This window comes from Pangasianodon hypophthalmus, chromosome 20 (genome assembly GCF_027358585.1).
Source record: "Pangasianodon hypophthalmus isolate fPanHyp1 chromosome 20, fPanHyp1.pri, whole genome shotgun sequence".
Lineage (NCBI taxonomy): Eukaryota > Metazoa > Chordata > Actinopteri > Siluriformes > Pangasiidae > Pangasianodon > Pangasianodon hypophthalmus.
Genome location: NC_069729.1, coordinates 8363578 through 8376065, shown reverse-complemented (window position 1 = coordinate 8376065; position 12488 = coordinate 8363578). Strand labels below are relative to the sequence as shown.

The window sequence follows — 12488 nt, the reverse complement described above, 5'->3', positions numbered from 1 at the left end:
CCCAATGCAATTGTCTCATCTGCTGTCTGACAGTCTGTATGTTTCTGTTTCACAGGATGTGAGCGTGCTGGCGAAGAGAGAAAACCGAGGTACAGTTCCCATCATCCCCCAGTCGTCTGTGTCGCACTTCTGCTGTGACCTGCTTTTAGAGAAAGTATCACTTTAGCAATTATGTTCTATTCACTACTTAAAAATGAACATCTCAGTGATCCAGGTCTTCTTTTTTTGAGATTAGAAGTGCTTTTTTTTTTTTTTTTTTTTTTTTTTTTGCGCAATGCTCAGTATATCATAGAATTATTAGCAATTTTAAACATAATTTCTGGAAATACAGTGTCATACAATACACACTTAGGGAGTCTTGATGGCAGGATTGAGTGTAAGTAAGACCTGAAAGTCATGACGTTGTTTTATAGTACAGGGTTTCACAAAACTTAAAAACTCTTGACCTCTAAATATATGTATTGAAGATTTAGTATGTGCTTAATTTTTAATAAATAACTGGAAAATATTAGATTTTTCTGTCACAAGTGCACCAAATAACGTTTAGTAAAATAAAGCAAAAGCATTCCATCGGTTGATCATTTTAAAATTAATTGGGTTGTCTATTTTTGCTTAGGAGAAGCTACTTTCCTCAGGAAATCACCAACAATTTGACATTTCTGATTTGTGCCTTCACTGAAAAATAGGGAATATGCCAGATATAAGAGAACTTAGTATGTATAGTTTCTATAAAAATATTACGTTTCTTATCCAAATATGATTTAATTGCTTATACTAAATTTAACTTAAACTAGTTTATAATTATTTAATGTTTCAGTCATGTAGAGTGAATATGATCAGTTCACATAGTATTAATCACATTATGAAAGCTCGTGAGGATGTTGGCACTGAAGCGAAGAGAGACTGTAGTATTAAAATGAACTTAATTAAAACAGGTGCAGTGTAATAGCACAGCAGGAAATGTCGCTGTTTGACAACACCAGCGACTCGGGTTTCAGGATCTTCAGCTCAAGTGAACGTGCACGCTCCAGTTTTATTCAGAGCTTTGAAATGAAATGATCAAATCATGTTGGAATTACAACAGCAAGCGCAGTTCAGTTAAGTGGAACTGATGTACGCTTTTGAATTACGTAAATTCAATGAGCTTTTTTTTCATTGTACAAAGGCATTATAACAAACAAACCAACAGTTAGCATAACATTAGCTAACTAAGTAAGTCTGTTTCAAGGTGTTTGTAATCAGGTGTTATTCAACAGCTTAGAAATTCCAGTTCGAAATGTAGCTATTGCCTTTTATTGAGCTTAAAAGTCAACACTGATGATACTTTTTTGTATTGTTCTACTTTTAAGTAAACGCGTAAAATGATGAGGAGAACCTGAGGGTTAAAGGGGGAATTGTGTGTGTATGTATGTGTGTGTGTGTGTATGTGCGTGTGCGAGGCCATCCGTAGTCAGAGAGTGTTTGTGTGGAAAGACCTCCTGCTGTAAGGACGTCTGTCTGCTTCTTTACCGGGATAAACAGGAAGGATGCATGTCTGGCGTCAGGATGCACGCTGTTCACCTTCCTTTCTGTGCTTTACTCCGTAAACATGCGCTCTGCTTCTGTTTGATCGAATCCGCCTTTATTTGTCCCGATAAATATGCACTGTAGGACCTTGGTTGCTAATCTGGAGGTAAATACAAAAGTATTAGCTGTGATCAATAACAACAACAACAACAATAATAATAATAATAATAATAATAATAATAATGAGCGTATGACCTCCTTAATAAATGTGCTATTATTGTTTTAAATAAATAAATAATTAAAATGTAAAAAATGGGCTGCATGTGGGCACAGTGGGTGTTGCTGCCTCACAGCTAGGTTCGATCCTGAGCCCAGGTTGTTGTCTGTGTGGAGTTCTGCGTGTTCTCTCTGCGTTCACGTATGTTTTTCACTGTTCTTGTTGTTGTTGTTTTTGTACTCACTGGATTGGATACTCTAAACTGCTTCTAAGTATAAATGTGTGTGTGCATGGTGCCCTGCAATGGCCTGGCAGCTCATCCAGGATGTAATAATAATAATAATAATAATAATAATAATAATGGGCAAAGGTTGCATACCTTAAAAAAGTTTGCAACCCCCTTTTCTGAATGTGGTAAGAATATTCACTAGTTATTAAACTTTGCTTTTATAGCCTACACCACTGTCTTCTGAATGGCTTACACACACACACACACACACACACACACACATGCTCACACACACATTCTTTCATTTATATTTGTTCTAACTTTGCTTAATAGATCTGCGCGCAAACATTTGTGCATAAAGATAAGTTCCAAAAAGTGTATGCATGCTGCTTTAAGGAAGACAGCTTTTTAAACAGGATGTCAAGTTGTGTGTGTGTGTGTGTGTGTGTGTGTGTGTGTGTTTGTGTGTGTGTGTGGTGCATCTACATCTTGAGCCATTTGCAGGCCCATCAGTGTGTTTACATAGAAAAGTCTTTAACCTCTACTCCTGCTTCTGTTCCCTTTCCAGAGAAAATAGTTGAAAAGTTGACGGCTGCCATCTTGGATCTGGTGGAGCTCTACTGCAGCACATTCAACGCCAACTTTCACACGGCCGCACACAGCAGCCGGCACACAGCGCCGATCCAGGAGGCGGGCATGGTCACTAACGTATTGTCCTTCAACATTTATGCTGCCCACCGCGTCCCCATCACCTGGGCCGCCAGGTAACACAAACACACCAGCATTCCTTAGCATTCATAAAGCCGAGAAAATCACGTCATGAGCTTGACTGGCTCTTTTATTTAGAGAGGTGTTGAGGTCATGCCTTTTCTTTGCTTTTATGAAAAATAGTGTAGAATTCTTACGAGATTTGGTTTTCTCAGGTGTCAAATTGCTTTTGTGTGTTTTCATACAATCCTTAAAGTTCTACTTGGCTCATTAGTGTATTCTTTTCTTTTCTTTTTAAACATCAGTCTGAAGTGTGAGTCTGAGTTTGTGTTAAAGTCAGTAAGGAATTGCGCATTGTTCACTTTTATACTAATGACATTGGCGCATGAGTCATTTTAAAGATGACACACCATTAGCAACAGCCGTGATGTTTATAGTGCATACGCAAGGTTTAAATTAATACACACACAGAATAAGGATGTACAGGCTTCCTGGAAAAGTCCTGCTCGGTGATTTCCAATTGGGAACTCTGAGCAAGAATTCTTATTTATATAAAGCAAAAGAAGCAAGTGGAGAAGAAAACTGGTGAGGAAAACTAACGAGGAAAGCTGGAGATAAAAGCAAACACTGCTCTGGTATACACACACACAAACACACACATGCCCTGGTGTAATCCACTGGGATTACATGGTATTATGAGGTGCAGAGGGAACCCCTGAAAATGACAGAGCCCTTTCTGCTTTCTCTGGGCCCCCTGGCACACACACACACACACACACACACACACACACACACACCACTCACTGGGCTGAACATAATACACACACAGTGCCAGCTATGCATCATCAGCAGTGCTGGGAAACAAATACTAACCATTGCCGTAATCTTTCAAACCCCCAGAATGGTTCAGCCCTGTCTTCTCCCCCGCTCTCCATGTGAATGGTCTCTTCCGCCTATTGCCCATGATGGACCAGTGTCCTTTGTCTCGCTCAGAAACGGATGCTGTTTGCATATGGAGCTGTCACAAAGGATGCAGCATGGGAACTCGCCATGACCTTTGACCCCCTTGGAGGCAGGGTGGAGGGCAAGCCGGGGTGCTAAGCACCTGTGCAGTGGTGACGCATGCCATCTGGTGACAGGGCAGAGGAAAGGGTGGACAGGAAGTTCTGAATTAACTGAACGTTTGGCATCTTCTTGCTCCTGTGCAGCAGTATACATCTATCTGGCTGTTCTGTTTATTTCAGGCATCTGGCATTCCAATTAGCTGGCGAATGTTATTCTTTCTATTTTGAACCACCTCTTGAGAGCCCTTTCCCTTTTAAAGACTTTTCCAGTACAAGTTTTGAATAAAGACTGCAGGAGAGCCGGTGGTAACCTGGGATTACACAAAGCGGACGGATTTCGGTTAGACTCTGGCTGCTCCATGCTACGTTCACATGTGCTGTGCTGGTTGATGGAAAATTGGAAATTGAGTGTTTTGTGATGAAACAATGATGGAAAGCTGTTTCTCTGCTGGCGCTAAGTAGCACACATAACCCATGCCCTCTGGATTTTCCTTCAAAACATCAAAAATTCTCAACTGTTTCCAGAAGCAGAGATTCTGGGACATGGAATGGCTGAAAAAGTAGTGACTTTAGTTGAAGCACACAGTGTGCTATACAAGTGCTTTAGAGCCAAAGCCTGATCCAACTGTTTGTTTTTTTTATTACTTTATGACGCCAAATCACCATAGCATTGCTTACAGATAGGTACCTTGTTCTGCATGTTGACATGGTAGTCACCGGGAGTTTTTTTTTTTTTTTTTTTTTTTTTTTTTTTTTTTTTTTTTTCTTTCTTCCCCGAACACTCGCATGTGAACGCAGCATTAGAAGAGAATGTACTGACCCATGTCTAGGCAAATCAAGTGCCTGTGAGAACATAACAGTTTTAGTCTGCCAGGTTCTGACCTGATAAATATCCCTAAAATATATGCTTGGAGAGAAATATATCTCTGTAAATGATATGTCTTGAGTAATGAACAAATAGACCAAATTTCACCATGCACAGGCGGTTGATACAAGAGTAGGCAATAAATAAACAAAAAGCAAAGTGGCAGCTTGATGGAGTTGGAGATACGGCTAGGAACACACAGAGATACTGATGTATCATATGAAAGAAGGCTGACATTTGAGCAAAAGTCACGGTTCCACCCTTGATGAAAATAGAAAAGAAAGAAAGCATCTAGAAAGCACTGGGACCGAGTAAGTGAGAAGAACGAACGTTGGCGTGTCATTGTCGGAGAGATGTGAAAAATGGAAGTTGCTTTGCTTTTCTTTTAAAGGGGGAATTATTTTGCAATGTAGGCTTGGTTGATTATTACTAGGTTATCCTCTCAGTCATGAGATGTTGATTCATTTTATATAGCAGTATGGCTGTGACAGTAATTACATCTACAAGGCAGATCATAGGTTTATGTTAATGTGTTCATTTTAATATGTTCTGGTTTCTATAGTAACAACTCGTTCACAGGGACTTTTATGGTGGACGCTCTACAAAATCTCGACTAGTAAAAAAAATGGATTAAAAATATGCTCTTATTTAAAACTGAAATGTATAATCATTGATTTGGTGTAGTTTTCTTTGAGGAGATGTTTATTTAGCATTTTTGGAAGGAGTCTCCAGTTTCAACGCTTTATAACAGTCAGAGGTAAAGCTGTATCTTTAGGTTTTCCACCATTGGAAAGGTTTTTTATTTTATAGTTTCTTGGCCAAAAGCAATATTTCTTTCTTTTTTTTAACTTCAAGAGAGAAATAAAAAGAGGTTAGGGAGGGAATAACAGTTTATAGCTGCTGTAATGTAAGTGATAACAGGAACTTGTTTCACTGACACTGTACAACATTAAACGTCAGCATAAATGGATAAATAGTATGATATCATTCTTTGATTAATATTAATATCATTATTTGCAAATTGCTGCTATAAATAAAATAAAACACATCAGTACATGCTGTTATAGGAAAATAATCAATAGCCCAACCACTCTGTCATTGATTATTTTCCTGTTGTGTTTTATTCCTTACAAACTGTAGCTTTATTGTGTATAAGACATAATTAGCTAGATAAATAAACGACACTTGGATGTCTTACCAGTGTTTAGCTTTGACTGTTATTTGGTTGGATGTAGCTTATAGACATGTACTGGTGAACTTGGGCAAACTTGATCCAACTAAGCAGTTGCACACATCAATTTTGGAGAATCGGATGGGAATTTTCTTGTTCAGGATGTTACATCATGCCACCTTTGTACTGTACATGTGAAGGTTTTTAGAGCGAGGAGCTTTGGAGACATGTTTGATTGGGGATGGACATTCTCAGTGGTGGAAATTTGAGAATATCGATTAGAGATGCTTTAAAGATCACAATCTATTTGGGGAATTAATTTTTATCTGCAGCCTTTTTGCGAACTGAAATGACGTCTTACTGACTTTCTCTCTTTGTCTTTCTCTCATTCACAGTTATGAAGGGTTCTTTCTGTCGTGTTCTCTCACCCACGGGGGAGACGAACTGTGTGCCCCCCAGCATACAAGCAAACAGGCAGTCAGCAAATACCTCTTCCATCTGGTGGTTTGGGACCAAAGGTGAGTGTCATATGAAGTCCTCATAGCTATGATTTCCTCTGCATAGTCCACACTGTACTGCCTCAAATGGCAATCCAATAGAAATCTGTTTAATGTTCTGCGTGTAACCTGAAATAGGAACTAGTGCAGCATCCTGTGGCTGTTTTTTTCCGCCCTCGCTTCTGCATCTAATGTATTGTCTGGGGATGGTGTGGGAGCAGTATACTTTGTTTACTTCTTGGCAAGCATAATACGAATTTTGGTCTACAGATATAATTTAAATATGAACAAACTACATATAATGAAAACTGTTACCTTATAAAATTTGAATTCTTCCTTGTTAGCCATATTAGTTGATCTCGAACCTCGGTTCTCCTTTGAGAAGCGTTATATATCTGTTATGTTATATATCTTATATAGTGCAAATTTTTAAAGTGTACTGGTAAATGGTTACCTTTTTCAGCCAGTACACTTTGTTGTGATGGAAGCAGACCTAGGATCCTTAAATAAATCATTAAATAATAAGTACTCCTCATCTTCACAATAAGAAGTTAATGGTCTCTGTTTCATCAGGTCTCCTTGTTAGAGTAGCGACAGTAGCCAGTTGCCATGATGGCGATTGATCCTTTTTTCGTTTTTTCTCTCTTCCTCTCATTTTACATTGTAGGATTTGCTTCCCGGTGCAGATCAACCAGCTGCCACGCGAGTCTCAGCTGACAGTGACTCTGTATGCGACTCCGCTACCACCCCCTGGAGGAGCAGAGGACAAGAGCAAGCAGAAAGCGCGCAACATGGAGGCCCTGGGCTGGGTCACAATGCCGCTCTTCAACTTCCGACAGTGAGTGCATCGAGAAATGATTAGTTATACATTTGTATAGGACAACAGGGTGGTGCAGCACTTCACAACTCCAAGGTCTGTGGTTTGATCTTGAGCTTGGGTTACTCACTGTGTGGAGTTCTGCATGTTCCCCCTGTGCCTGCATCCTGTTTTGGCTGTATTCCTGCCTCATGCCCAGTGTTCCTGAGGGGGTAGGCTTAAGATCCACTGATCCACAGTGGGCACAGCACCACCAGTAAAGACTGGAAAAACATTTTTCCAGTCTTTAGCTGTCCAGGTTAGGTAATTCTGTCCCCACTGTAGCCTCAGATTCCTGTTCTTGTCTGACAGGAGTGGAACCCGATATGTTCTTCTGTTGTTGTAGCCCGTCCAACTCAAGCTTCAATGTGTTGAGATGCTTTTCTGCTCAACACGGTTGTAAAGTGTGGTTATTTGAGTTACTGCAGACTTCCTACCAGCTCTAAACAATCTGACCATTCTCTTCTGACCTCCCACATCAACAAGGCATTGCCACCACCAAACTGCCACTCACTGGATGTTTTTTGTTTTTCATGGTCATTGTCAGTCACTGAGATCATATTTTTCCCCATTCTGGTGTTTGATGTGAACATGTACTGAAATGCATGATTTTATGCAATGCATTGCTACAACATCATTTGGCTAATGGGATAATTGAATCAACGAAGAGATGTACAGGTATCCCTGCAACCCCTGCAAGTGGAGGCAAATATCCAGTACGAGGTATTTGTCAGAATATATGTCAGAATATATGTCTATATGTCAGAAAATATTTTGTGATTCTGCACAGGTTCTACATTTTTGCTGTGGTTGCTATGGTGATATAAATGACCTCTGAAACGTGTAGTCAAGGACTGCTTATGAGTAAGAACTGATGGTCAATCATAGTGCAGGAGGCACTATCTTTGACATGTCACATATGGAATAATGCCACGACTTCACTGTCATCACCAAAAGCATCCTAAAACTGATGCCCTTGTTTGAAAACTAGCCTTTTGTAGGCAAATTGCAACTCTGTATACACAAGCAGTTGACTGTGTACTAGTCAGTTATGAGATATAATAGTGTCTATAATAAGTCTGGCATTACCTCTGAACTAACTAGCAAGGTGGGAAATATAATGAATAATCACCTTAAACTCTATCTAATGGACTTAATTAATGGAGGTTAATGGAAACAAGCTTCTGCCTTGGCTTAACATTAAACATTAATCAATTTACCTATGCATGGTTTTTTTGGTATTGGATGGCTACAGTATAAGCTTCCTCAGTGTCAGAGAAAAGCAAAGATCCACTGGTGCAAAATTCTGCACTGTTGCACTGTGAGAGTTTAAAAGGGTAAATGTACAAGAAACCTACTCATTTTGCAAAACAGCACTTCCTCTGTGCTCGAAAACATCCTGCAGCACAAAAGAAAAACCCATCTCTGTGGTAAGAAAGGTTTGCTTTTGACTCAGCACTATCACACTGTACGTAAGTGGGTAAATTTTGCTGAACAAAGGATCGAGTGGGAGTGAACGAGTGCGAAAAAGTTTGTAGAAGACTAAGAGGGAAGCCAAGTGACTGCAGCTGCTGTAGATCAATCTGAGGAATGTATGAAACAGCAGGGATTGTCTTTCCCTTAGCCAAGTAGAGTTAATCCAAGATTAGGCCATGGTCTTATTGTAGAAATCTTACGCACTGATGGGCTTTATCAGATTAACTTTGGTTAGCAGGGGCATAAATATCCTTCTTAAAGTGGAAAAAATAAGCAGGGGTGGACAAGTCATACTTTCATCAGCTATGCAGCAGGGTTATTGTGTCCCTCTACAAAAAGTCAGCAAGTTTGCTTCGGCTATGAGATATGGTGTCCTTATCTCTCATCACATGTAAAAGACGTCATTCTAGCATCTTTCAACTTTATTTTCTTTTGATATACAGTAGATTTAACTGTGAGGTGACTGTGTGTGTGTGTGTGTGTTGTGCTAGGAGGACAGCTTTGTGCTTGGTTTAGTCAGTGTTTCCACATACCTTTCCTACCTCATTCTGAAAAGATGTTGTTGTCTATCGTTCATACTCTCTAATTAATCCGCCTAGTACAGATTTTTTCCACCAGACTGCACCTTGACTGATGTGTGTAGTGCAGCAGGTGGTGGGCCGCGGAAACACACGCTGTCATTACAGCACTGACGTGTCATCACTGTGTATTCATTTTACACATACCGCACATACTAAATGAAAGATTTATTTTTGTGACAGTCATTACGGAGTAAGAATTTCTTCCTAACTCTGGTCATCGAATCTACTTTGCCACCACTCAGCTATGAATTTAAAAAAAAATCTAATAGCCTGAGCATAAATTCTGCCTGGGATTTGTCCACCCTCTTCAAATTTATAGTTTTTCATGTCTCTGTAAAGTGTGTGCTGTTTAATGAGTTGGCTCCATCAGACTATTTGGTAGCAGGTGAATGTTGTATGGTGAGTCTAGAAGAAATACCACATAACTGCAGTAATGTTTGAAAGATGTAGAAAGACTAGAATATATAGCAGGAGAGTTATAGAACACCTTTGCGCTGTAGTTTCATTTACCAGGTTTCATCAGTGCTTCCATGTAGCTGATTGTGATTGTGAAAACAATTAATTTGCCTAGTAAAACCCTTTTATTATTATTATTTTTTTAAACCTAGAGCCAGTTAGTGCCTTGGCTGATGTGTGTAGTGCAGCAGGTGGTGGGATTCAGGTTAAGTAGCTTGTGTTATAGTTACAGTATCGAGGCGCGTTGCACTGCCGTGAAGCACGTAAAAACTTTGTTTTGCAAAAGTCAATAGGGATTTTTTTCTTTCTCTGGGTGTTTGATGAGAGGAAAAACACTGGTGACAACTCCATTAGCAGTCTACGGAACCCATTTGACCACCATGCAAGAGGAAAAAAAAAAAGCCTGCGCGTGTAATCTTGTCCTAGTGATTTGTCCACTCCAGTATAGCTTTCACTAGAAGTGATCAGTTTTATAGCACGCATCTGAGGTGGAAATGGGTTTAACAAAATGACTCAAACACATTAAACTCTTCATGTAAACAGTCTCGGATGAAGAAACGAGTCATCACACCCGTAATACGTTCTTATATCTTCTTTGGAAAACTGTTTACCCGCAGAAGAGTAAATAACACTTCTTACGAAGCCAACCAAGCAAAACATTTCCTTATTGCCGTAGTTTATTCTTCCGAATCGCTGCTGACCGTCATTAGAGATATACAACCTAACTATTGCGTAAATGTTTATTCCACACCAGCAAAAATGTGAACATATCCTGTATTTTCCAGATTCATTCAAATAACATCAATCTCAGAAAATGTCCTTTCTTTCAGTGTGTAAACACTTGAAACATGCTGAAAGCAAACAAAACATACACACTATGTGTAATAATATTACTGCAAAGCCCCAGTTGTTGTTGTTGTTGTTGTGTATATCCAGAAGCGGATGTTGGGCTGGTGGGATTGAGCTGTGTGTTTTCCTATGTTGCAGCATTTTGACGTGTGGCAGGAAGCTGTTGGGTCTTTGGCCGTCAACCCCAGGAAGTGGAAACACCCGGTCCAGCACTCCCAACTTCAGCCAACCGGATAGTGTCATCCTGCAGGTTCGCGTGTTATACACGAAACCACTTCCTGCTTCTCTAGTGTCACCGTTATCCATATGTTCATCTACTTCACTCAACTTATTTTTTATTTTTTTTTTACTTTGTGGGGTTTTTTTCTTTTTCATGTACAGTGCAGAACCACTTCCCTTTCTGCCCTCACCTGCTAATTTCTTTTTTCTTCCTGGAAGAGTCCACTTCTTCTATTCATGTGCCAAAATAGCATGAAGATATTAAAAATAGTTTTTAAAAATAACATTAAAATAACATTGCACACCTCAAAGTCATTTAAAAGTGTACAGTCGCGCACACACACACACACACACACACACACACACAGTTATTCTGTTCAGCTATTCAATTACAAAAAAACTAAAACATTCGTTATAATCAGTAGATTGAAATTAAAACATGTATTGTCGATAATTCTCATCTTTCCTGTGCTGTAAAAAAATAAATAAATAATATATATATATATATATATATATATATATATATATATATATATATATATATATATATATATATATATATATATATATTATCGACAATACGTGTGTGTGTGTGTGTGTGTGTGTGTGTATATATATATTTATCTAATATTTCTTATTAGGAGATTACTTATTATTGTTATAAATCAAAAAGAATATTACTCAGCCAGTATTTTAGATGATTTTATTCATTTCAAAATTCTGTAATTTTTTAAATAATTATATTTAAAAATGATTTTAAGAATTTTGCTTCTTTCTAGATATAAATGCTTAAAATTAGAAAAGTGATTAGAAAAATTAATACAACAAGACAATTTCAAGTTTGGAATTAGTTAAAATGTCTAGAAATAGGTTTAATAATCATTTTACTAATATAATATAATCATCATATTTGGGTTATTGTAATCTTATAATAGGACGTACTAGATGGATTTGATTATATTCGAGATATTTTGTCATTTTTATGCAGAGTGAGTGTTTCTTCTCTGATGTCTTTTGTAGAAAGTGGGGAAAGTTGAGCTGGCACTATTTACATAATCATGTTTAAATAACTTCATATTTCTGTGATTAACCTGAAAAATTAGTGTGGCTTATTTCAGTTATCTTTAGATGGCCATGTTCAGAGCTTCTTGATGGTATGTGATGTTTCACTTCCAATATCTGTACACGCTAAAACATGTGCGCTGGTAGCTGCTAAAGGCCACCAAAGCACCAAACAAGAATTCGACCTTAAGTTTAAGTTAGATAGTGCTTTATGAGTGTCTTGACAAGACGTGTGGTTAACAGAAATGTGCTGCTTGCGCTACATTCTCTTTCTACTTCCAACCAGCAGCATAATGAACACACCAGCTCACATACACAACCACATCATATACACTGACCTCAGCGAAACGCGTTTCATTAACTGCCACTTCTCTTCACATGACTGCACTCGCAAAGACTAGTGTATTTATCACTACTGAACTCCGTTCGCAGCAGCAGTAGTAGATAGAGAGGGGTTTAAGCAATTAAATGGACCAAAATGTAACATAACAAGTAGATCACTATTTTGCAGGAGGACAGACTACATTAGAATCTTTTGTTAAGGTATAAAAGTTTTATTACATAAAATGCTAGTAATCAAATCAAAATCTACTTCAGAATCCAAAACCGTGGTGAAACTGGGCTTCACAATTCAAGAAGAAGTGCCGTAATTATTATTATTTTTTTTACTAGTCTAAGTCTTTTACTAACGATAAACAGCAGCTGTCACAAAAAAAGCAATTCAGTTGCAGT

The 12488-nt window shown here is 38.5% G+C and overlaps 1 protein-coding gene across 1 annotated transcript in view; it reads left to right on the top strand.

Moving 5' to 3' along the window:
* pik3c2b (phosphatidylinositol-4-phosphate 3-kinase, catalytic subunit type 2 beta) overlaps positions 1-12488 on the top strand; it is a 64552-nt gene that overhangs the window by 22604 nt on the left and 29460 nt on the right. Inside the window, exons 10-14 of the mRNA XM_026935382.3 lie at positions 56-89; positions 2521-2716; positions 6156-6278; positions 6925-7095; positions 10614-10725. Of these exons, the coding sequence (XP_026791183.3) occupies positions 56-89; positions 2521-2716; positions 6156-6278; positions 6925-7095; positions 10614-10725 (636 nt within the window). The remainder of the gene's footprint in view (positions 1-55; positions 90-2520; positions 2717-6155; positions 6279-6924; positions 7096-10613; positions 10726-12488) is intronic.